Source organism: Drosophila rhopaloa, unplaced genomic scaffold (genome assembly GCF_018152115.1).
Source record: "Drosophila rhopaloa isolate 14029-0021.01 unplaced genomic scaffold, ASM1815211v1 contig_163, whole genome shotgun sequence".
NCBI lineage: Eukaryota > Metazoa > Arthropoda > Insecta > Diptera > Drosophilidae > Drosophila > Drosophila rhopaloa.
In genome coordinates, this window is record NW_025335043.1 from 9,424,475 (window position 1) to 9,449,785 (window position 25,311).

Genomic DNA, 25,311 nt, shown 5'->3' on the forward strand with positions numbered 1-25,311 from the left:
TGTGCAAGGCAGTATATCCTTTAAAATTATGGTACAGCTCACGAGTGCCTTGCACATTTTCGCTTCATGAATGAGTCGCATCGAATTGAAAATGGCAATTTATATATATATATATATATAAAGGCTATAAAATGTATCCCAATTTCAAGTACGCGGCTTCTCAGCTTGAGTTTCGTATTTTTAGCTCATATTGGAAACACATCGAAACTGCGAAGCCACATGGAGCTGTAAAGATGTTTTTACCGATTTTAGAAGTCATAAGGTCAATGCTGAGCGCCAAGATCGTGTTTTGATTGCAACTCGGAGCCGGAGACATCGTCGCTGTTGCTGCTGTGCTGCGATGTTGCTGCCGTGCTGCGATGTTGCTGCTGTGTTGTTGCTATTGCTGTTGCTGTTGCTGCTGCTGGCGTCGTCTGTTGTCAAGTGTTATGACTCGTTCTGTCTTTCCTCCAACTCCAAGTCTGTCTGTTTTCGTTTTTCATTTTGTTTTTCTCAAATCGAAAGCCGCAACAAAGCGTCTGCTCTGTTTTCAGCTTGGTTCCCAGACACATTCTCACAGTTTGTTGGGATTTGTTGATAAGAAGCTTATAAACAACTCAAATGAAGTTGCTCAAACATAGATTAAACTATATAAACCAAGAGATCAAGATGTTAGCTAGGGTGACAGGAATAAATTATACTATTAGCCTGATGATACTCTTAACAAGATTCCATTTTCATCGCACTTTTATCAGCAGCATTTATTATTAAGTGCAAAACACTTTTCTCAATGGCTGTTTATTTTATTTTTTATGTTTATTTATTTTGTGTGCTTTTGTGTACACATCAACATGCAAATTCAATGCGACGATGACGGCTGCCTGCAGCCATAAAAATTCAATAAAAATTTATGAAAACTTAGCAGTTCGAAGAGCAACAACAGTTGCTATGAGATTAGAGTTGTGCGGACACACCCGTCAACAAATGTTGATAGAAAAACCCAGAGACGACCACTTCATTTGCTACAATTTGTTACAGGTGTCGGAGGGACCAGAGAAATATCAGAAATATATATATATAAGTAGGTAAACGACCTTGCGCCTATTGCAACACAGATGTTGTAGATATTGTTAATGCCGCCGCTACGGTAGTTGATCTTCAACTGTTTACATTTGCAGCACTTCTCTTGATTTTTTTCTAGCCAAAGTTGGTCAAGTGTCCTAGCTGCTAGACACATTTTCCTGCTGATGAGCGGAACCTGCCCAACCCAGATTGTTTTTCCCAAAAAGCCCAGCCCAGAAACATGCACTTTGCACAACATTTAATCACATTTAGCCATTCGACATACGCCCCGCGGGCAACAACATAATTTATACAACAATATTATAATGTCGCGAGACATTGAAAACGATCGCGGAGACTTGGAAACTTTTGAAATTCATGAGTTATTACTTGCACTTTAACATGGCTGGAAGCGAGACGATGACGAGGGGAAATATCGCCACAATGGCAATTTGTGGGCATAAGCATTGGGTTGACATTTTATTGACGACGCCAGTGAGTCGGCACCTGTCCGCTGAAGGAGGCAACTCATTTGCGCATGTCAACGCCCAAAAAACGCTTTTGTCTCGGCTCCGTGGCAAGATAAATGGGCAACCGAGCCGGGGTTTCAGTCAAATTCTAATTAGGCTCAGCCCCTTAGTTATGGGCGGGTTCATTAACATTTCGTCTGGACCATTTCCATTTCCATTCCGAATCTGATTCCCTTTGGCAGTTTTTCAACAACTCAATTGGCTTTCACATAGCTGCTGCTGTTTTGCAATAAATAGCAACAATAATGCGATGGCTGGGCTAATGGAACCAGTTTGGAGATAAGCATTATTAATTTATCGTCCTATCACTCTCGGATGTTGCCGGTATGTGCGGGTGTTGTGCTAAATTATCAAGAGCCCATTCGCAGCACACTCGGACTATCCACACTACCTCACAAAAGTTTTATTTAAATAAAGGTAAAATATTATATAGAATATTTTGAAAAAAAAATAAAATCTGACATAAAGAAACCTGTTATAACATTAAATTCAGGTAACATTACTATATCACTTCAAATAACTTTTAAAACTATAAGACTTCTGTGCCACCAAAAGATTTTTAAACTGTGTATTTTCAAGTGAAACCACATTAAAAGTTATAAATATCAATTATTATTTCTTTTTTTATTGTTAGTTAAATAAAGTCATATATGACTAGCTAAACCATGTCGAATCTTTATCCTCCTTATGAAACCTACAAATATTTATCCATCGCAATAATCTGTTCCATTTCACAAGGGTCTGGCAAAATTCCCAGTTTTTATCGACTGGATCGAAAAAAAAAAAAACACTTAAAGCTTTAAAGAGGGAAATTTACATAAGTTAACTATGAGATTACTATCGTTCGCTAATTGGTAAAGCTCATAGCCCAGTTGTGTAGCACAGTGTAGATCTACATTCAAAGTAGAAGTTCCAATGAGAAAGCCAAGCTGTGAACAAGATACGAAGTGGCAAATGTATCTGTGTTTTGATTGAGAACTTGTTTTTTGTTTTTCTCCAGAGAATTCAGCATCCACTCGAGGGACGGGCACTTTGCGGGAATTATCGGAAATATCATGTTAAGTGACGAGCGACAATAAGGCATATCGCAAGGATGTCACTTTGTGATGTCTGTCCATTAATTTGAAGTCGTTGTATGTGATTTCATTAGCGGCAAATGCCACCAGCCTCCGTCGTCGATTTCACAGCCTATCTGACTGAATCTCAGCCTTTTCGAAAAGTCAACTCAATAAGCCAGGCAAAACAATAGCAACAATGGCAATAACATGAGCATTTAGCGCACACACAAATTATAATTTCAAATAACGCAAAGTGCCACTTGAGATCAGAGCTCTTAACAAAAATGTTAAGCATTTTATCGGCGTTTTTGTATTTATAATGAAAAATCGTATCTTAATATGCGGGAACCCAAATGACAGACTTTGTCGGCAGTTTAGACGGCGACTAATCGAAAGTTAAGACTGCGGCGAGTGTAAACAAATTAACGAGATCGTTTGCTGGTAATTGAGATGCCGATGTCGATCTAGAAGGCGGAACCCGTCGCCATTGCCAAAGGTTGCCTTTGATCGTGCCTCCCAATCCAAAAGTAATCCTACGATCTGAGAAAACGAAAACCGAATAAAATTCAAAATCTGTTACGCCCCTTTGGCAGTTTCGTTTGGGCCAAATTAATTTATGACAATTGCGACCCGAGGCCTAGAGAACCGATCGTAAATTAATTAAATCGGTTTTCGGGTTTTCGGGTGGAAGGGGTATTTGGTCTGCAAAGCCCACAAGATATGGAACAACGCGTGACAGGGCGACAATTGAAGGGCCCCGAAATGCAATCACAGCTTGAACCCGATTTCCACCCAGTTACTAACTGAATTTTCCCATTTTCCCCCCTTTTTTTTTGTAGATTCTGAGCACGAGGAGCGTTCGTTCGGCATGACGTGAACTACTGCTTAGATATTCCATGCGAGAACCCAAACCTTTGCAACTAACCGCCCCAATCGATCGTCTCGCCTCGATTCGATCCGATTGCCCCCGAAAAGTGTCCGCTTTGGGGACGTGATCAGACCGTGATCAGGAGAAGATTTGCCTGCTCCCCCTAGAAAAGTGGAAGCCCACAGAAACCACCGCCACGATGGACTCACGCATCGGCCTGGACTACATTGTCGAGAATCGTGACTACATTGCCAAACTGGGCGCTGCCCTGGACACGCAGAACGCCACCGTGAAGAAGCAGGTCTTCGAGCTGCTCTCGGCGCTGTGCGCCTACAGCCCCGATGGCTATGCGCGTGCCATCGAAACCCTAGAATTTTACAAGGTGAGAGGGGTATTAACAAGGGAGTTAACATACTCATTGGGGAAAAAACGAATGGATAAAATTAAAGAATTTTCTAAGAATTTAATCAATTTAGATGCAATACATATCCAAATGTTCATATTTAAAAGGTTGTATATACATATATAAACTATATATCATTATTCTCACTTTCTTATTAGTTATATTTTTTTTAAAACATCAATAAGGCCTTTGTCGACGTAGTGGATCAAAAGTTGAATTGCAAACAGCTTTAAGCATTTTGTATTTTTTTTTAAATTTTATTCTCAGATATAAATTAGCACATATTTATATTTTTTAATTTGATGTCTCAAATGCAGTCTTGGACTCAGATATCCAAAATCTCACATGGAAACTGGTATCATGCAAAAAGCTTGAGGCACTTTCAACTTTGGAATATTCTAAGTAATTTAAATGAAAACCTAGTAATACAACATTTTGCTAGTTAACTTAATAATTGAACTACTGATCGAAATAATATAGATAACCTTGAAAAGAAGATAGTTTTTTATTTAGATAAGGTCCTGAGGTACTAATGAATATTTCTCACATAAACATAAAGATTTTTTTTAATTTTTAGTCAAATTATGATCATGATAAGTAAATATTATATTTAGCTAGACTTGTTTTTGCCATTTTAGTTTCATTAAGAAATTGGATAATTTCAATTTAATGCAAATTCTTAACCAATAATAATAACAATCCATAAAATAAAAACATTAAGTCTAATAACACTTCTCCAAATCTCCACAGAATCTCAAGAAGCAGCGATACCGCTTCAAGATTGTCACCAACGAACTGGAGCTGTCGAGTGCCGCCCCTCAGCCGCCCCTGGAATATCAGGCCGCCCTGCTGGCCTTCATCAACTGCGTCATCATTTCGGCGGCCACGCTGCAGGAGCGCATTCGCATTCGCAACGAATTTATAGGTGAGATTCCATCTACCGATTCCCATAATCTAATATCCAGATGATAAAAAAAAAATGAAACACAACTCGCAACAAAGGAGATAAACCCACAAAAGTCAACGGGTTGTTCCCCTGCGATTGTTTTATGCCATTGGTGCTGTCTTCGATTCCATTGATTTGTGATTGATGTGCCCGCCGATCCAGTGCCAGTGCCCTTGACCGTATGTGCCCGGCTGTCTGTTTGGCCAAAATATATATGTATATATATGTATATCTATCTACCATATATACTGTTTGCATGTCGCAGAGACTCAAGTCCCCGCGTTTTTAGGCAGCCACACCAGCGACCCTCGGGGGCTGATCGTTGACTTGAGGTTGGATAGATGGATAATGATGGGTTCGTAGAGCCCCAAATGCCAAATCGCCTTTTGTCGAGTCGAGTAACCTTAGCACGTGCCGATTTAGAGGCGATTTAGAGGCGCGTCTTTAAGCCAGTAATTGCTTGGCCTGTCATTTGAACTGGATCTGGGGAAATCGGTCAAACGAACAATGTTTACTTATTGCTGATTTATTAATTGTGGCACAAAAAATTGTCGGGTCATTGAGGACGTTTTGATTCCAAACAAAGATTTCGAAAATTAAATCGTTTATTTGCTGGGTAACTGCAAGACTTTTGAATGCTTATTTACACCTTAATGACTTGTAAAACTGCGATTAAAGAGAGCTTTATTGCTTTTTGCACTTATCTATCTCGTTGATCTCTGTTGATCTACTTTTGTATGCAATTCATTTAATCCACTGATCTATTTAAAACAAGTAACCTACACATTGGTAATTTTTAAAGACAAAGTTAATTTTGATAGCCTATAATTATTCTTATATTTTTTAAAAATCCCTTGTAAAGATAATCACCAAAAAACCTTGAAGAGAAAATGGTTGTCTTGTCAAATTTAATGGCACTCTAACAGATTTTATTAACAAAGGGAAACGTGACAATTTTTTTTAATGCCTGGCATAGATTATGATTTGCTTATTTATTCCGCTAAAGTTAAACATGAAATCGTGTTTGTAGTTAGATTTTTAATATGCTTCGAACGTGCCACAAAACCGTTGCAGAACCCCTTTCAATTTATTTTTCATTCTACAGATGAGTAGCAAAAGGAGAATAAGCGCCCAATAAACAAAATGTACTTAATATGTAACAAGATGTCTGTTGACAAACAAGGGACTCGTTTACATCCTGTCAGTGGCAGATGCCACTCCCCCTTTCAGCGCCCCCTTGTCGGCGACTCTGGGCCCCTAGTTGTTCAAAGTTCATGAACTGCCCTCGAACTCCACCAACCCCCAACCCGACCTCCATCTCCTCTAGAGTTCTCTATCCAATACAGTCGAATTTCTATAGATCGAACTACTAGATTTTATTTATATTCTGAATTTAATATTACAACTTTTTCATTGTGGTTAAAATCTTAAACTATTTTTATGATATAGAATTAAATTATTGAAATTGTAAGCCATTAATTTTAGTTTTAAAAGATATTTGCAAAATCGTAAAAATAAATTTAATAAGTCTTAAAGTTTTACCTTATATAAAAGAGATTTTACAAAGAGCAAAATAAGTAAACACATAAAAAGTTTATTAGCTTGAATACTCTTAAATAAAAATAAAAAACATCACCAGGTTTTACCAACCCAAGTGCCATATTCAACACCATTATCCTATGTAAAACCCCCAATTTAAGAGCAGTTTTTTTACTGTAGGCAAGTTCCACTGTACTTGGCAGTCGACAACCCGACTTTCTGACTTTGATTGAGCGCGGTTGTGCGTGCGTGGTGGTTGTTGTGTTCGATGTTTTCTTCTGCGCAGACGCAGCACCACCGAAATGTGTTGCACTTGCCTGAAAATCGGGGGGGAAAACGGCTGGGCAACTTTACCGAGAAGCGGCGTTTTTATTGTTCTTAATTAAAATAAATTGAGCTGCGCTTTTTCAGCATTACAAGAACACAAGACAAGAATGACAAGGCAAAGAAGTAGCAAGACAAATTCGAAATCTCAACGGCTCGGCGACAAAATGTAAGTCACGCCGTCAGCGCCCCCGTAAAACTTCCACCAACTTCGATTCCGATCCCAAACCGATTCCTGGGGCATTCCTGAACGACACTTTTGACAAGCAACGGCCGCATTTTGTTTGGCAATGAAACAAAGTATTCAGTTTCAAGGCTGTTGGCCCGACTTTGACTTTGTCTTCGATCGATTCAGTTCTTTTCTCAGTTTTTCAGCTCCTCTCTTTTCACTCGGTCTGTTTGGATTTCCAGGAACATTGCCCCAGCAAATATTTGCATATTTTCCAATACAATTCAAAAACTCTGCGAGGCTCGCTAATGCCACTTAAGTGCCCAATTATCGGCTCGAACTCGGAATCATTCCCATTCCCCGGCCATATAGCCATCATATCTGCTGTATGTCATCTGTCAAGCTGGGAGGCATTTGCTGGTGCCTGATTTATGCCCCATGATTTTCCACTTTGGCACGCAACAGTTTTTCCCATAGTTGACCATAAATTTATTCGCTGGCAAAATTCAATTTCCATTGATTTATAAATCATCAACAGATTTACTGTATTGAGTGAAATATTTAAATCGTTTGCGAGAATTGATTTTCGAGCTGTTGAGTTTGTTGAGTTTCTTTGGCTGGCATGTTATTAAACAATTAATTGTGGACTTGGGCGTGTCCCCGATCTGAACCATTGTTCTACACATAAATTTGGCTGTAGGGCATAGATGATGGAGCTTGACCAATCGAACTATGCACAGAACAAAAAATAAAAAGATAATATATGTATATATATAGATTAACAAAAAATATGTATATAGTATGAGCATGAGTATACCGATCAGCGATCTCTCCTTCTAGTTAAGATCTCTCTACTTCCGAATAACCAAAAAAAACAAAGATCGGGACAAAGAAACTTTTACTACACGCTCACATACAGAATCGCACACGCATTTTAATTGTACGCCTTTTATGGATTTCAATTTCAAACAAATAAAATGACAGCGGAGCGAAGTCGTAAAACGAAATTATGAACGTCAAGGCACCAAATAAGGCGGATCGAGGGGATTCGAGGGACATAGCACAGAAGCGACAACGACTTTCACGAGTTTTTCGTAATTAATTTTTATACCCTTGCAGAGGGTATTATAATTTCAGTCAAAAGTTTGCAACGCAGTGAAGGAGACATTTCCGACCCTATAAAGTATATATATTCTTGATCAGGATCACCTCCTGAGTTGATATAGCCATGTCCGTCTGTCCGTCTGTCCGTCTGTCCGTCCGTCCGTTTCTACGCAAACTAGTCCCTCAGTTTTAAAGCTATCTGCTTGAAACTTTCCCAAAAGTTGTCTTTCTATTGCAGGTAGTATATAAGTCGGAACGAACCGGATCGGGCTACTATATCATATAGCTGCCATATAACTGAACGATCGGAAATGCCATAACTTTGGTGTTTTTCAAGTTAGCAAGTTAGGAAGTTCTATGGGTTTTATTTTTGGCTAATCAGTCTGACTTACCAAATTTCATAAGGATCGGACGACTAAATCCTATAGCTGCCATATAACTGATTGATCGGAAATGCCATAACTTTGGTGTTTGTAAAGTTAGGAAGTTGGGATTTTCTATGGGTTTTATTCTATGGTTATCGGACGACTATATCCTATAGCTGCCATATTATTGAACGATTGGAAATGCCATAACTTTGGTGTTTTTAAAGTTAGGAAGTTGGGACTTTTTATGAGTATTAAGAATACATCATATGAATAATTTTGAAGAATATTCTGCAAGGGTATATCAACTTCGGCTCCGTCCGATGTTAGCTCTTCTTTCTTGTTTTTTATTGGTATTATTATTATTATTTGTATTTACAACACACGGATAGAAGTGTGCCTCTGTGTACGAGTGCATAAATTGATTGGTGAGTGCGCGAATAAAATCAAAAAGGCGAAAAAACGAGCTTGACCGGAAGTCGGTCGGGATTCATGGGACATTGGGCGGGCCTTAGTTGTACTTACTGCCTATGGAAATACCGCTCGTCTGGGGGGCAACGAATCATCTCCATATTAGTCACAAGTAGGCAAGAAAATAACCCCATCAAATCGCAATGAAGTTCACTGAATATTCCACAGGTCATGGAACTAGAATTTATAATTATATACATTACAAGGATTAAGTTTGGGAATAAAGAGCAATTTAAAATGAATTTTATACACTAATAATAATATTTTGTTTAAAACAAGAAAGGAAAGCTAACTTCGGGCGGAGCCGAAGTTGATATACCCTTGCAGAATATTTTATAAATTATATTGTCCAAAATTATTCATATGATGTATTCTTAATACTCATAAAATGTCCCAACTTCCTAACTTTAAAAACACCAAAGTTATGGCATTTCCAATCGTTCAGTTATATGGCAGCTATAGGATATAGTCGGCCGATCCTTATGAAATTTGATAGGTCGGATTGATTGGCCAAAAATAAAGCCCATAGAAAATCCCAACTTCCTAACTTTAAAAACACCAAAGTTATGGCTTTTCCGATCAATCAGTTATATGGCGGCTATAGGATATAGTCGTCCGATCCTTATGAAATTTGGTAGGTCGGATTGATTAGCCAAAAATAAAACCCATAGAAAATCCCAACTTCCTAACTTTAAAAACACCAAAGTTATGGCTTTTCCGATCGTTCAGTTATATGGCAGCTATATGATATAGTGGCCCGATCCGGCTCGTTCCGACTTATATACTACCTGCAATAGAAATACAACTTTTGGGAAAGTTTCAAGCAGATAGCTTTAAAACTGAGGGACTAGTTTGCGTAGAAACGGACGGACAGACGGACAGACGGACAGACGGACAGACGGACGGACAGACGGACGGACAGACGGACAGACGGACATGGCTAGATCGACTCTCCTGGTGATGCTGATCAAGAATATATATACTTTATAGGGTCGGAAATGTCTCCTTCACTGCGTTGCAAACTTTTGACTGAAATTATAATACCCTCTGCAAGGGTATAAAAAGATTGAAAGAGTAAAGCATGTTCTTGTTTAATTATTTTTGTTGTATGTAAATGTAACTTTGTTGGATCCAAGAGCGAAACTAAAAAGTCCTTTTGTTTATATATGGTAATATTAATATTGGCACATTGTTATTATTAATAACAGCAATGTTTCAATTTGTAAGTTCATGGTCAAAATATTTGCTTTTGTCTGTGAGTATAAATTGGCTGGCTCAAAATACTGCAGTTTAATAGGCCATTTATTTAAAATAATAAAACTTATATATAAGCAGAGAGTTTTTTATGGGAAATGTCATTTTGTACAATTTCAGTTATGACACCCAGAGTATAATAAAATTCTTCCAATAAAAATTTGCCAGTAAATATAATTTATTTTCCCAGTTAAGTGTTCCTTCTCAACACCTCCCTCAATTAATGATTTTCTCCTTTGTCTTGCAGGTCTCAAAGTTTTGCCGCTGCTCAATAACCTAAGGTGAGTGTGGTGTTCAAGTGAAGCGATCGGGAGGCTCAATAAAAACCCAAAGACGAGACACATTTAAGCACCCAGATTTGCTGAGGGCGTCGTTTTTATTTCGATGCGAGCGTGTGAAGACCGTTTGGGTGAAAAAACCCTGAAACTCTCCCACAATCAAGCAAATGAGTATCGCAAACAGTTTAACGATTGCCGTTTGCTGTTTTTATGCTTTATTCGAATCGGACGCACATTTAATTTGCATGCGACTACATGACGAGACGACCAACAAGACAAGATCAAGGTATCCATTGATTGTCAGTGGTTTTATTTGGACTTTCTGGGCGAATCGCTAATGACCGCTCAAGACTTTTTGCTGGGATGCTTGTCAAACACTCGTCAAACTCGAGGAGATGTCCATTTGGATGCCCGATGATGATCGCGGTCTTATGCAAATAATTTGCGCCGCCTTCGAGTCAACCAATTAATTCAATATTTAATTAGTCAACAATAAATCAATTAGTCGGCTCCCCCAACGTTTTACCCTTTTTCAAAACGGGTTTATTTATGGCCCTCTGGTTGACAAATTTGTGGCTCTGTGTTGGCTGCCTCGAAAACGATGAAAACTAGCAAATTCAATTAATTTCCGAAATAGTTCAAGCCCAAAAGCGAACAATAACAAACAAGCTGTCCGCATTGGCAGATTCCTCAGCTTGTCAGTTTGGAGCAGAGTTGACTAATTGATTGTCCCGGCCCATTTGTCTTGTGGCATTTTTTTTTGTTTTGTTTTCATCTCGAGTGAGGACCCCCTTCAGTTCTATTGTTATTAAAATTTTAACGCGTAGTTTCTGGCGCTATTTAATTTATTTGGAATTTCGAATCGCTTTAAACGTTTTCATTCAGCCACGACGCGCTTTGATTTGAGACCGCCTTCGAGGGGCGAAAACCATTGAGATTCATTGGAGACTCGACTTCGCGTAGCTTGGAAGCTGTCCAGATGCTTTAAGCGGATTTTAATTGTTCCCCTCATAATGAGTTCTAATCGAATCGAAATCCGAATCTCAGTTGTTTATCAGGCCGAGAATGATGGATGTGTGCTAGTATCGAATTACCGTCAAACTCATAAATGTCTGCTAAAAATAAACTCTAAAGTATCGCATTTCATGGGGATTATTAGAACCGTGTCAAGAATAGACATTTTCGATTGCTATTTTTATGGGCAGTCTGAGGAGTCGGAAATTGAATTTGAAATGGGTATTGTTCTTAAGATGAAGGCACTTCAACTTTGGAACTTTACATGTCTGTTAATTCTATTCTATTAATTTTTGTATATCCAATGGAGGAACACGCTGAAGAACTAATAAAAAACCTTCTTTAGGCTGAGATGAAATTATCTTTTCATAATAATAATAATACTTTAATACAAATAATACTTTAATACAAAAAATGTAATAAAAAAATTCCACAACTTATTACTCATAAAACATTTATTAAAGTCTACCATTTTGTCTAAAACTTTATTTGATCTATCTTTTAAGGCAATAACAAACTCCCCAAATGCAAGCTTTAAGTATTGTAATAACAATATTGCCCCCAAATCGGCAGCTTTAACTTCTTCTTATTGGTTAGTCGTGGCTTCCGTTTCGAGTTTTGTAATTTGGCATTTTGGTTGCCCAATTTCCTTGGCCCTGCAAATAATTCCCCGCTGCTCCCCAAAACCGTAACGACTTCCGTGACGGACCGAAATAGAAACTGCTGGCCAGAAGGCAAAATAAAACAATGGAGAATCACGTGCCAGTGTCCGGGTGTCCAATGTGCCCGATGGATGTGGACGAAGTTGCTCGACGAAATGGGAAAGAGGCCGCCTGGGGAAAACTCCTGCGCGCGCAGCACGTGGCAGGCAAAAACAACAAGGAGATTCGGATGGCTCCGAAGCTCTCCGTGCCGCCAAATCGTGGCATATAGCTCAAATATGTGTCGTGCCAGGCTGTCTCGTCCTCGTTATTGCCATTCTCGCCGTTCTCTCGTTCGAACCGCATAGAAAGCGATTTTGGCAAGCAATTAAAAAGTGCCAGTTGTAGTCGATGTATGGATATCAATTGTCTGGCCAAAAGCGGAGCTGCTGAGCAAGGACATTGCGCAAGGCTAACGATTTTGCACGCCGCGAAAATGGTGTGCCACTAAAAGTGTTGATTTTTTTTTGTGATTTTGATTGCCAAGGCTGCTCAAAAGGCAGGCAACGTGGAGTCGTCAGCATCGCCCTCGCCGCCATTGTCCCTCTCATCGGAATCCGCCTCCGCCTCCGCTTCCTCGGCGACGTCATCCGTTTCCGCTTCCGCTTCCGTGACGCCATCGCCCGCGCCATCGCCGTTGCACCTGCAGCGGCGGGTAACATTTTGCGGCTCGCTGTCCCGTTACAGCTGCGCCGCCTTGCAACTGGTGCAGAATCTCAAGTGAGTCTCCTGTTTTGTGTTTCTTTTTTTCCGTGTGGCAGCCTCCGGAGGTTACTCAATGTCAACCGGGGAGTGGTGTATTTTGTTTTCTCTATCGATTCTGGCAACTACTTGTGGACCTTACCCCTCCTCTCATCTCGTGGGTCATAAATATATCTCTATTTATTTATTGCAATGTATTGTAAATACTTCTGCATAAATAAGAAATCAATTACAAGGCAGTGAGAATTGTCAACGACATGCAAAACAAAAACCTACTAACTACAAATTGCCAACTGCGATTGCTGTGAATAATTAGAGCGGACAGACGGACGGAATTGCGAGACTTTCCAGAGCTTAACCCACTAATGACCAATGGGTCGCAATTCTCTCATTGCAGGAAAGTCGCACAAAGTGTGGGGGATATCATCGTACAATTGGACGTATTTGTGGAGCAGCAGGAATGCGACGAGGCCCAGAGCCTTCAGGCGCCCGATGGCATCAATCTCAGCTCGCATCTTGATGTCTTCTACGCGATTCTGCGACAGGTGAGTGTTGCTGCAACAAAGTGCATCAGAGCGTATGCGTTATTTCGGCTGGCATTGGACAGAGAGTTACGTATACGCATGGTGGCCATTAGAAATTGACCAAGGCTATGGCCATGCAAACACTTCAAGGACTCAATTTAAATGCTAATGATGTCAACTAAGAAAAAAAATTAAATTGTACATTTTAATTCGGATGCCTAAAACTAAATCTATTTACACTTAGATAGTTCATTTTACAACTCGATGTCTCCTTAGTTTAAACTTATTTGGTGGCAAATGGTGAGGTTATGGAAGTCAGACTTTATATATTTTAATAAAATTAGGAAAATTTATTGTTCATTTTTACAAGTTTTGTGTATTTTAATTTCCAACTTTTTAATAGATTATATTCTTCCTATTTATAGGAAGTATTATACATATAATATTTTATAGAAGTAGAAGAATGGGTATAGTTCCTTTACATGTAAGCTCATCTTTTCAAATCTTTTAATACAAATTTTGGCTTTTGTACAGGTGGCTGATACGCCGCAGGAAGTGCCATTCCTCAACATCCTGCAGCACCTGCTGCGCATCGATCCCAAGGAGCCGGTCAGCGACATCATCTGGGACACCGCGGAGCGCCTGGTCCACCGTGCCACGCTCCTCGAGAGTCACGAGGACTCGGTGCGCCTGCTCCGCACGCCCAGCAGCCAGAAGTTCGCCTGCCAGAGTTGCCGCGGCAGCGATGCCAGCAGTCCCACCCGCAAGCCCGCCCAGCCGGTGGGCGTGGCAGCTAAGGCGACACCGCCACCGCCCCCACCACCGGCGCCCATGGGACACGCACCGCCCACTGCACCACCGCCCCCGCCTCCGCCGATAAATGGCCCAGCACCGCCCCCTCCGCCACCGCCCATGATCAATGGTGGCGCCCTGCCCCCTCCACCGCCTCCTCCGGCCATGCAATTGGCCTCTCGCCCCAGGACACCCGATCCTCTGGCCGCGGAGACGGTGGCTACTGCCATATTGCTACCGCAACAGGACACACCCGCTCCCAAGGCCAAGATGAAGACCATCAACTGGGGCAAGATTCCGCACAACAAGGTTTTGGGCAAGCAGAACATCTGGAGCATCGTGGCCAGCAATCACCAGGACAGCCCGATGCAGGACATCGACTGGAACGAGATGGAGGGACTCTTCTGCCTGCAGACGGCCAGTGCCCAGGGATCACCGAAACTGGGACGGGATGGCAGTCAATCCTCCGCCGCCACCAATGGATGCGATACCCTGGACCGAAAGTCCAAGAAGGAGAGCACGGAGATCACACTGCTCGATGGCAAAAGGAGTCTGAATGTGAACATCTTCCTCAAGCAATTCCGCACCAGCAACGACGACATCATCCAGTTGATCCGGCAGGGAGTCCACGAGGAGATCGGAGCAGAGCGGTTGAGGGGTCTGCTCAAGATTATGCCCGAGGTGGACGAGCTGGACATGCTGAAGGGCTTCAACGGGGACAAAGGACGACTGGGCAATGCCGAGAAGTTTCTGCTACAACTGCTGGAGGTTCCCAAGTGAGTGTCCTTAAGTGTTATTAATACAAAATCTAATTTGTAATATTTAATGATCCATTAGCTTGAAAGAAACTTTATCTTTCTAACTATTTTACAAATTATAAAATTAAAGAGCATTTTAAGTTATAGTTAAAAATGATTTCAAATTGTTGTTTGGTTTCTTAATTAGTTTTCTATTTGATTAATTGTATATCAAGAACACAAATACAATATAGCCGTAAAGTCCTTAAAAAAAGTTCGTTCACAAAAAATTCATTATGAAAATACGAAAGGGGTATATTTTAAAATATCATTATCTAAAGACGCCGAATCGTTACTAATATTTTGATTTAAAAAAATAATCTTTCTAAGACCAAGCTATAAAAGTTGTTAATTTGTTTATTAAGCTACTCTCAAAAGAATTATATTAAAAACGGTTATTAGTATGAATAATTTCCATTATATTTCTTGTTTTTTCGCAGCTACAAATTGCGCATTGAGAGCATGTTGCTGAAGGAGGAGTTTGCAGCGAATGTGGCCTATCTGGAGCCCTGCATAAATGCGATGCTCTATGCGGGCGACGATCTGCTGAACAACAAGACCCTGCAGGAGGTCCTCTACATGGTCGTTGTGGCCGGAAACTTCCTTAACTCCGGCGGATATGCGGGCAATGCTGCGGGTGTCAAGCTGTCCTCACTGCAAAAGCTCACCGACATCCGAGCGAATAAGCCGGGGATGAACCTCATCCACTTTGTGGCCCTTCAGGCGGAGAAACGCAATCCGGAGCTATTGCAGTTTACTGGACAACTGAGCACCCTCGAAAGTGCCAGCAAGTAAGTGGAAATGGAAAATCTCTTGTAATTTGAACACTTGTTAAACTCTTTGCCCATTTCTTTAAGGACAACTTCAGAGCAGATCAACAATGAAATCAACACACTGGACGGACGGATCCGGAGAATAGCCAGGCAGATCGAACAACCTGCCACGGATGCAGACATCAAGGAGCAAATGGCCGACTTCCTGCAGGCCGCCGAATCGGAATTGGCTGTGCTGCAGGCGGGCATGAAGCAGGTAGAGTCCATGCGTCTCAAAATGTCCGAGTTCTTCTGCGACGATGCGGCCACCTTCCGGCTGGAGGAATGCTTCAAGATCTTCCAGAATTTCTGTGATAAGTTCAAGCAGGCGGTCAAGGAGAATGAGCGGCGCCAGCAGCAGGAGCAGCAGGCCACTCTGAGGAGGAAGCAGCGGGAGGAGCAGATGGCCCGCAGAGCCAGGCAGAGTAAGTGCCTCCAAAGTTATAAAAAAAAGGGTATTCATACTCCTATTCATGGAATTAAATCAACAAAAATTTCAAAGAATTGGATATGTTCCTTCCAGTAACTCATTACTTAAAAGATTAAAAAAAACGGCTAGTATTTACTTAAACATGTTATTAAAAAATCAAAAAGTAATTATTTGGCCATATTTAAATGCCAATATATTCCAAAACAATAGATTTTCTTAAAGCAAGAACATGAGTACCCTTAAATCGAAAACATCGGGTCCCTTAAATTTAACAATATCTTAATCCTTATATTCAATTCTCAGTTGGTCAGGCTGGCACCCCCGTGTCCGATTCGGAGCACTCTTTCCTGGGCGACGGCATCTTCGATCCTCGGGCTAGTCCTGCGCTGAGTCGCAGGCACCTGGGATCCGGAGAGATCAGCAATGGTTTCATTCGTCTCGAACAGGACGGAGCCTCGCCGGACATCACACCCAACGGAAGTCTGAGGCGCCGGCGTAGTCGAGTTCTGGCCGAGGAGGATGACCTCATGGAGTTCTTGCGCAGCTCGACGGGTCCCCATGATGGACACAACAGCAGGGAGCGGAAGGCGGCCTACGGCAGCTTGGATCGCTCATGGGCCCGTCGCGCCCGCTCAGGAAGTTCCAGCCGGAAGCGTCCCGACTTGCTCAACATTGACTTTGGCCTGGACCGGGAGCGGGCCAGCTCTCCGGCTCCTCTTCTCCAGCAGCAGCAACAGCAGGCGCAGGAGCGCCTCCAATCCCCACTGGCCAGTGCAGCTGGAACACCCACAACGGCAGGGAATACGCCCACGGGCAGTGGATCAACAATTGCGCAGACGCAGTCCGTCAACGAGGATGCGAAACCGAGGTGAGTGATCATAATAAAATAAGTAAATGATAAAAAACGGGTTTAGTTGAATGTATGGTAATCAATAAGTAAGTTAAACATTCAAATATCTGATACCAGCATTAAAATTTTTTTTTAATTTCAAAATAATAATTATTGAGCTTTAAAAACTGCAGCTTAACCGAAGTGCCAAGGAATTGGACTGATGTTCGAACCAAAAAATCATTGTTTCGACCATAACAATGCAAATAATGGACTCTTTATGGAATGTCATACTTCGTTAATTAAATTGCCAATCAATTTGCATCCAAGGATAAAAAAAAATTTTTTTTTTTGATTTTTAAAAAGTTTACGATGTTACCCCTTATAAAAAAAGCAAAAATCGACAAACACAATTTATTTTTAAAATCAGCCAAAAAGATATAGGGAACTTTAGCTTAGGTCTTAGGTTGAACAAAACTGTCAATATTTTCGATGAGGCTCTTATTCTGGCCAAATTTCATCCAAAAAACATTAAAATAATAGTATTATTTTTAAAATTCATGATCTTTTTTTTCCACCCAATTGCGTTTTATATGTACTTGCATCTCTTTAACACCCATGTGATGCCTTTCCTTCCAGGATATCCCGTGAGTGGCGCCAGAAGATCGAGACGTGGCTGCAGTCCAACGAGAGCGACGAGAAGCAGAACGAGGAGTACAGGCGGAAGCGTCGTCTGGTCAACGCCAATCGGAGATCGCTCGAAAACGAAACTGGTAATAAAGGGTCAAGAATCCATGGTTGAATAGATCTGCGAGCTATAACCTCTTTCTTGTCCACAGAAAACGAACGAAAACTGGACCCCTTGCCGGAGGAGAAGATCCTGCCTTCGACGACGACAGCTACGCCAACGAACACGCCCACGACCACTAATCCCACTAATTCCACTAACAGGCCGGATCAGGATTCCGGGAAATACCAGCGCGTCTACGCCGACTGGAGGCCTTCGAAGACGCTGGAGCAAACAGATGTGGTGGCCAATCTGCAGGCCATAGCTGATGCCCAGCCCCAGGATGCACTGCGTCAGTATCGCCGCCAGCGATCGCAGGATCAGTCTAGTCCTATTACACTCCAATCGATAGCTGAAGAGGATCGGAGGAAGTCGCTGATCCAGAAACTGGGCGAAAGGGACATGAGCAACGAGCGGTTGCAGATCTTTATAAGAAGATCGTCTAGCAGGGAGCTGCAGTCGGCCATAACGGAGGAGCAGCTAATGCCACCCAAGTCACCAAAGCCACCGGTGTCCGATGACACATTCGCCAGCCTGCTGAGTCACCACAAGAGCCAGAACGAGATGCAGGCCTCCTCCAAAGACGTGGACGCGGATAACATTGAGACACCGCCCGTGAGCCGTCGGGTGATAGCCACGCCCACCACCACAGTGGTCACGGTGAGCATGACGGACAAGCCAAAGGCTGCGACGGAGGAGAAGATTGGATCAGCGGAGCAGGATGCCCCGGGCCACTTCGATCGCCATGCCTTGGGGCGTCGCACACGTCGCTACAAGAGACCCACGGACTACAGCAGCGGCAATGAGGAGCTCTTGACCACCAGCACACCAGAGCCGAAGGCCTCTCCCTCGAAACCAGAGCAACCTCCGCCCGAGAAATCCAAGCAGAAGGAGCGCACGATCAACAAGCTGGAGAAGGTGGGTCGCCACATTAGCTCCATCAACCAGGAGGATGTGAGGGAGGCCATCCGGAATCTCAAATCGCCCACAGGCACACCCGAGCGGCCTTGGAGTCCACCGCGGGAGATCACGCCCTCTAAGCTGAAGCTCACGGCCAGCGGTCACCACGAGCTCAATGACGAGGGCTTCGAGGAGACCCAGAGTCTGGTGTCGGACACTCCCTCCCATGGAAAGGGTGAGAGCACCAACTCCTCCTGCAACGAGGGAGTTAGCGAGACTCCAGCCCGCCAGCGTCCGCTGCAGAAACAAAAGCCCACGACCACCAGCATCACGCAGATGGGCAGTCGCCTGGCCGATCGCCTGCAGCAGGCCAGATTGAAGGGTTCCGGATCCCCGGGATCGACAGCCATGAAGTCCCAACACCAAATCCCTGCCACACAAACGGCTACGGTCAAGAGGAGTGTCTCCGCCAGCAGACCGCTGCGCATGCCCAATGGTCAGCCGTTGGTCAGTGCCGCGCCGCTGAGATCCGCATCCGCTGTGAGACGCTCGCCGCAGGAGCAACAGGTCCTCGCTGGAGTGGAAAGAAGCAGTTCGAGGAACAGCCTGCGCTCGTCGCGATCGTCCATCAACAGTGGAGCCTCCACGCAAACGGTGGTGAGGCGTCTGCCTGCCGTCCAACGAGCGGGAGCCACTGTATCCGTGGACTCGTCGCCCAGCAAGAGACCTCTGGCGGCCCAGAATCTGCGACCTACGCCAGGACGTGGAGTGCCGGCCAGCAGGAGCAGCAGCAGTGGCTCCAGCGTGGGACCCAGTGTGATCCTGGTGCGCAGCAAGATGAGCAGTACCGCACCGAGAACGAATATCAACGGCAGCACCAGCTTCAAAGAGAACCAGTCCCAGTCCCAGCCACAATCCCAGTCCCAATCTCGAATGAGCGCCGCTCGCAGTGTGGTCCTGGTGAAGAATGCCCTGAACCAGCAGCAGCAGGCCAGGATGAATGCTAATCCGAGTCCCCAGCAGAGGAGCACCAGCAGCAGTCGATCCGTGAGCAGCTTCATGCGACCCACGGCCAGCAGCGTGACGAAGCGCCAGAAGTGAGGTCCAGTTTAGTCCTCGTCCAAGTTAACGTCCCAGTTTACACATGTTACAAACGCGAATGCATCCAAATCCAAGCCGTCCAAGCGACAATTTCGAATTTCTAAGCAGGATCTAAAAGCACAAAAAAACATAATTGTTACAGTTGCAATATTTTGAGAAGTTATACAAATCTTAAGAATTCCCTGCACATTCCAACCGAAGGTCCGTAAACCCTTAATACAAAAGACAAAAACTTTCAAACTCTTAAATGTATTTGAGCACAAAAAACAGAAAACGAGACAAAAATACTAGCATGTACTACTCAACTAAAACTTAGGATAAGTGAAAAAAAAAATGTTAAACTCGTATTTCCATATTTAACATATAGCTGTAGGCATTATTCGATTATACGATCACGTTAGGAGACTTTTTTATAGAAGCGCGTTGTTTACAAAGTGTGTAGTTGAAGAAACCAAAACGACAATTACAAATCTTTAAAATAAAAGAACATAAGCTTTAATCTTCATAATAAATAAACTAGATAACTACGAATAACTAAAGCTAAGCAGCTATGCCATCCAGGGAGTCAAACAGCTCTCGTTGCAGCGCGTCCTGGGGCTGAGCGGTGGGATTTACATAGTTTTCCTTGTCAAACCACTCTCTGTGGTTTTCCAGGTAGCTGCAAATACAAATAATTAGATATTTGGAGTCTCAGAAAGGTCTTGACCTACTTGATAAAGGAGTCGAGGTGGGGTAGTAGATCTTCCAGCTTCCTATTGCTAATTGGCGAGGCGTTTAGAAACATGGGCATTTTAACTGAAAGAAGCACGGAATTTAATAATGCCAAAAACTAAAAAAAGGAAAAGACCTACTCATCAGTCTAGCCAGATGTGGAGCGCCAAAAACCATCGACTTTTCCGGCGAAGATTCTGCTGATAGAAGCCGCCAGTTGAATGTTTCATTGAGGAAGCCGCGCATCTCCATCGGCAGTTTGTAGGCGGCCGTGTATGGCGATGAGCGATCGTACGCCTGTGCCGTATTCTTCCCGCTGCTGTTGACGATGTAGAGCAGGCACTTTTGCAGCTGCTTCTCGTACTCCTTGCCGCCGAGAATGCCGCCTTCGATCTGTCCATTGGTCTTGCCGGGTCCGCCGCCCACGGGCGTGCCGTCCAGCGAGATCAGTTCCGTTTCGCCGCTGGGATTGATAAAGTCATACGATTTGTTCAGTATTAAACTGCAATTACGCATGTTGTCGTCGGTGAGGTAGTTGTGGATATACTCCTTCTCCTCCTTGTAAAGCAGATGATCGTCCAGGTGAAACTCGAAATAGATGCGAATTCCATCCACCACCTCCTTCAGCATGCAGACGCTGTAGAAAACGAAGTTAGTAGATTGCTAAGGGAGGGATTACATGGCTACCAACTTGGACATGACTCGATCGTATTCCCGCTCCATGCGGGCATTGCGACTTTGCGTGTTCCTGGCCCTCGAGCTGTCCTGCTTGATTCCAATGGCCAGCTCCACGGCCCGCTGCTTGACGAAGTTCTCCATGATCGAAACGATGGGCATGCGGGCGGGCAAAGCATGCTGCTTGCCCAGTTTCTTGACCATGTTCCGGTCGTACTCGATTATCTCGCGCAGCCGCTCGCTGACGCGCATTATAATGCGATCCTCCTGCTGCACAATGCGCTCGGCAGCGGGGTCCATTATGTCATTGTGCTGGCTGGCTTCTGTTGGGCGTCCACGGAGATTTCCCTTTGGCCTACCCTCGGCGGGTGCGGGCTTTTCCTTCTTGTTGCCACCGCTGTTGTCCCGCGAGCGGTTGCCACCAGTTGGGCGATGTGTGGGCGGCATTTCCTGTTCGGATGGGTGGTGCCCCGTGTCCAGAGGGTCTGCCAATGGGTCTTCTACGTGGGCTCCACGCCCCCCGCGCTTTTTCTTGGCCACCGGCTTATCGGGCGTCCCCTTGTAGGAGTAGTCCCCCCTGCTGTATGTTGAATAAAAGAATGTAAGTATATATGCATGTCAATATCTAGTTATACTTACATCTGGAGCTGAGCCGCTTCGGCCAATTCACGCTGCAACTGGCGATTTTCCTCGGTGTCTTTCAGCAGGACAGTGCCGCGAACCGAGCGATCGTACGAGGGCCGCCACCCCTGAAAGTGGATCTTGTAGTCGTAATACCTCAATCCATATTCGTCGCGGCGTTCAAAGACATTCAGAACCTGCGGGAAAAAGGAAAATTTGCTGTGAAAACTCAGATTTTGACATTCGTCTGACGTTTCAGCATGGGATTGTGTGTGTGCGTGTGTCTGTTTGTGTAGGTAAACGCGTTACCTTGCTGGTGTAAAGAACTCGGGCTTTCGATTTATCCGGCTCGTAGCAGAGGACTATCTCGCCCTTGCGGAAAAGGGGCGTCTCGTCCTTTAGCTCCGTCATCACTTGAGCAAAACAAAAGGTAAATATTTCACTTAAGACTAGTAAATATTAGAAAATCAACGACTAGCGTCTCTATTCCAGTGTGACCAGGTCGGGAGAGTGGAAATAAACCTTCCGGCTTACAGACTTTTTATACCAAGACTTTGATAAAACTGAAATTCCACATGGAACTAAAAATACTAATATTGCGGTTTTTTCAAATTGTAAACAATGATATTCAAAAATAAAACGAAATTGTGTCTAATAAAGATAATGAAATGAAATTAGGTTAAGATTTCGTTCTATTGGTTAAATTTCATTCTTATGTTCCGCGGCTAATCCAAGATTGAAACACAAAAACCATTTTACCTCAGTTATTTAGAATTCCTTTAGAACATAAGTGATTTAGGTATAATAAATTATGTGTAAATATCCTCCTTTTTTTCTTCTTATTATACATTTTACTTTAAATTAATTTGCCCTTGTCAAAGGCAGAGCTACCTACATACCACGAATAAACGGTCATCCTGGTTGCTAGGGAAAAAGAAAACCAAAACAAAGGCATGTCCTGAATCACCTGTTCGTTTTCACACTACGCTGCCAAGTATTCCGCAAGATCCTGCCATGGCCGGTGCCCCCAACTGGCTCCATGTGGACACGGAGGACGAGAGTCCTCGTCAGCAGCTGACCACCCTGTCCAGCTGCATGGCCCTGAGCGACGTGCAGTGCGACGGATATGTCCGGCTGCTGGCGGCGGACATTTCATTGGACGACGCCGCCGAGGAGCCCAGTGCCACCCTGAAGGTTTTCCGGGGACTCAAGCTGAAGCACGAGCAGCCGCTGCCGGGGATTCCCACGGCCATCGTGAGCCTCTACATCGACGAGTCGGAACCCAAGACGCCGGGTAGGTTTTTTTTCAGGGGACTTTGGGGGAAACTTCTCCCTGCTAAGAGAATATGTATATACAATTTAAGGCTCTTAATATTTTTCATAGTTTAATAAATATTTTATTTTATATATTTATTTTGGATTTAATAACATGTTTTTCATATCATTAAGTGGCTTATAAACCGAGAAGTTCTTTTGAATTTTGTAGTTCCGAATTTTAATCTTTTAGCTGCCGGAAAGTATTTAAAAAAATATACCTATATATTAAAGCTAAAGGCAATGTAATGGATAATATTATTTTGGATTTTCAAGATACCTAATTCTAATAAAAGGTAAACCATAAGTCTTGACCTTTGTTAACTTCAATTTTGTAGTAATTGCCGTGGCCATTGCCGAATCCGTATTATTTTACCGCCACCTGAAGCCGTACTTCAAGTACACAATTCCCGCCCAGGAATCCGAGGACCTGGAGTTGGAGGTGTGGCGCAAGCTGCCGGTGATGAAAACGGACACCCATCCCGGCCTGCTGGACTCCCTGCGAAAGATTGACCACTCCAAGCTGTCGCGGAAGTCGCAGCGCCTGCTGCAGATGGGCGAGGAGGAGCGGGAGGCCTTCATCAACACCCACAAGGACTCGCCGGTGGGTCGGGTGGGCAGCATAGTGGCTATGTGCTGCCTGAAGCGCATCTCCAGCGACTCGAATCCCCCCTCCCACTTGGTCCTGGCCACGGATATCGGCCATGTCCTGATCCTGGAGCCGCAGGGCTTTAATCTGGTTTTCAAGGGCAGGACCTGTGAGGATGAGACCGCCGTGCCGAGCCTGATCTCCGTGCAGGGAACCTTTGAGACGGACTTCTGCATCGTGGTGGCCACTCGGAATGGCGGTGTATACCTTCTGCGGAAGAGCCAATCCGAGGGACAGGAGATCTTCAAGCTGGGCATCCCACTCACCGGACTGCTACTCCTGCCCATCGATCAGACCATCATCGCCTCCACGATGGACAATCGCTATCTGTGCTACTCGAAGCGGGGCAAGCTGCTATATCAGGTGCAATTGGCCGAGCTGCCCGTCTGCCTCCTTCCGCTGCCCATGACCCATTTGGGACTCACCCTGGTGGCCATCGCCCTCAAAGGGGGCGTGGTCAAGTTCTATTTGCAGCGCTATCTGGTGGATGAGTTCGCTCTGGACGAGACAGTGGATGCAATGCTATACGGTCGGATGGGCATGGAGGATCACGTCCTGACCCTGGTTACCCAATCCGGCGGAATCGTGGTGAAGATATTGAGACGGGTATCCCGGTTCGAACCCAAAACCGGAGATCTGGGAAGCAAGCGATCGGGTGGTGATCAGAAATCCATCGTGGATGTTTCTATTCTGGACAAGCCCAAGAAGAGCTCCATTTTTGTGGAGCAGGCGGCGCGGGAGAAGCAGCAGGCCAAATGTAAGTGGAAAATTTATTAATCATGTTTATTGAATTATATTATTATTTATTGGCTATAGCAGCAATAACTTATTTTTAACAGACTAGTCACATTATTTCTGATTATTTTGATTACAAATATGAATTCCAATTTTCATAGTGTGTTATTTCATAAGTTTGTAGATTACTTCGTAAAGTTGATAGCGCTTGAAATACCCACGAATTTCGATTAAAAACTGAGTAAACTTACTATATTTAATACATTATGTGTTCTACTTTAAAAAATTTATTTAAATAATGAATCCAAAAGGAAGCTATATAAAACATCAATTGGATAAAATCTTTTTTATATCAGTTTGAAATAAACATATTTAATTCTCACTTTCAGCAACCTATGGAAGCTTTCAGGTGGAACTCTGGCGACTTCGCCACACGGCAGCCCGTGCCACGATCGATGCCATCAACTCCTCGGAGAGCACCATTTCCGGGGACCTCACCCACGCCCCCGTGAAGCTATCCGCCGAGGTCTGCGGCAGTGGACCCGCCTTTCGCCTCTACCTCACCGTCCAGAACCTGTCCACCTTCAAAATGGCCTCCAACCTGGTGGTTCTCCTCCACGCGGACCGACGACACTACACCATTCCGCAGTCAATGGCCAGGCTGCCCAGTGTTCTGCCGGGAGTTCCACTTCGAGTGGACTTCGAGGTGGTGGCCGTGCTGGATCCCATGGACAAACTACCCCCGTCCACTCTAAGCCCGGATAACTCCCTGATTCGGGTCATGCTGATGAAGGCCGGCCAGGCCAAGCCACTCATCGCAGCCGCTGTTTCAATGCCACAATCCGAGGCAGCCTTCTAAGTGAGCAA

At 43.8% G+C, this 25,311-nt stretch overlaps 3 protein-coding genes across 3 annotated transcripts in view; 2 read left to right on the forward strand and 1 right to left on the reverse strand.

The window, feature by feature from the left end:
- Positions 1 to 20,238, forward strand: part of LOC108050071 (formin-J) — a 34,507-nt gene extending 14,269 nt beyond the window's left edge. The window contains exons 2-11 of the mRNA XM_044457650.1: positions 3,469 to 3,879; positions 4,651 to 4,825; positions 10,320 to 10,353; positions 13,165 to 13,312; positions 13,826 to 14,859; positions 15,321 to 15,671; positions 15,738 to 16,117; positions 16,426 to 16,990; positions 17,591 to 17,724; positions 17,791 to 20,238. Coding sequence (XP_044313585.1) covers positions 3,697 to 3,879; positions 4,651 to 4,825; positions 10,320 to 10,353; positions 13,165 to 13,312; positions 13,826 to 14,859; positions 15,321 to 15,671; positions 15,738 to 16,117; positions 16,426 to 16,990; positions 17,591 to 17,724; positions 17,791 to 19,739 — 4,953 coding nt within the window. The 5' untranslated portion in view covers positions 3,469 to 3,696 and the 3' untranslated portion in view covers positions 19,740 to 20,238. The remainder of the gene's footprint in view (positions 1 to 3,468; positions 3,880 to 4,650; positions 4,826 to 10,319; positions 10,354 to 13,164; positions 13,313 to 13,825; positions 14,860 to 15,320; positions 15,672 to 15,737; positions 16,118 to 16,425; positions 16,991 to 17,590; positions 17,725 to 17,790) is intronic.
- LOC108050082 (protein male-specific lethal-3) lies at positions 20,212 to 22,255 on the reverse strand. Its single transcript, XM_017131579.2, has 6 exons — positions 22,056 to 22,255; positions 21,765 to 21,943; positions 21,142 to 21,705; positions 20,591 to 21,087; positions 20,450 to 20,534; positions 20,212 to 20,397 (listed from the first exon to the last, which is right to left on the reverse strand). Exons 1-6 carry the CDS (start codon positions 22,155 to 22,157, stop codon positions 20,280 to 20,282), a joined length of 1,545 nt encoding a protein of 514 aa, XP_016987068.2. The 5' UTR covers positions 22,158 to 22,255; the 3' UTR covers positions 20,212 to 20,279.
- Positions 22,256 to 22,754: 499 nt separating this feature from the next.
- LOC108050073 (Bardet-Biedl syndrome 1 protein homolog) lies at positions 22,755 to 25,303 on the forward strand. The gene is made up of 3 exons (XM_017131561.2): positions 22,755 to 23,040; positions 23,399 to 24,466; positions 24,834 to 25,303. The coding sequence occupies exons 1-3, from the start codon at positions 22,761 to 22,763 to the stop codon at positions 25,301 to 25,303; spliced, it is 1,818 nt and encodes a 605-aa protein (XP_016987050.2). The 5' UTR covers positions 22,755 to 22,760.
- Positions 25,304 to 25,311: the final 8 nt, after the last annotated feature.

Excerpts from the sequence above, each read along its gene's own strand:
- LOC108050073 (XM_017131561.2), top strand. The coding sequence starts at position 22,761 with ATGGCCGGTGCCCCCAACTGGCTCCATGTGGACACGGAGGACGAGAGT. Across the intron at positions 23,041-23,398 it reads GTCGGAACCCAAGACGCCGG|TAATTGCCGTGGCCATTGCC; the intron begins GTAGGTTTTTTT and ends TCAATTTTGTAG. Across the intron at positions 24,467-24,833 it reads GGAGAAGCAGCAGGCCAAAT|CAACCTATGGAAGCTTTCAG; the intron begins GTAAGTGGAAAA and ends TCTCACTTTCAG.
- LOC108050082 (XM_017131579.2), bottom strand. The coding sequence starts at position 22,157 with ATGACGGAGCTAAAGGACGAGACGCCCCTTTTCCGCAAGGGCGAGATA. Across the intron at positions 21,088-21,141 it reads TACGATCGAGTCATGTCCAA|CGTCTGCATGCTGAAGGAGG; the intron begins GTTGGTAGCCAT and ends CGTTTTCTACAG. Across the intron at positions 20,398-20,449 it reads CACCTCGACTCCTTTATCAA|CTACCTGGAAAACCACAGAG; the intron begins GTAGGTCAAGAC and ends TTGTATTTGCAG.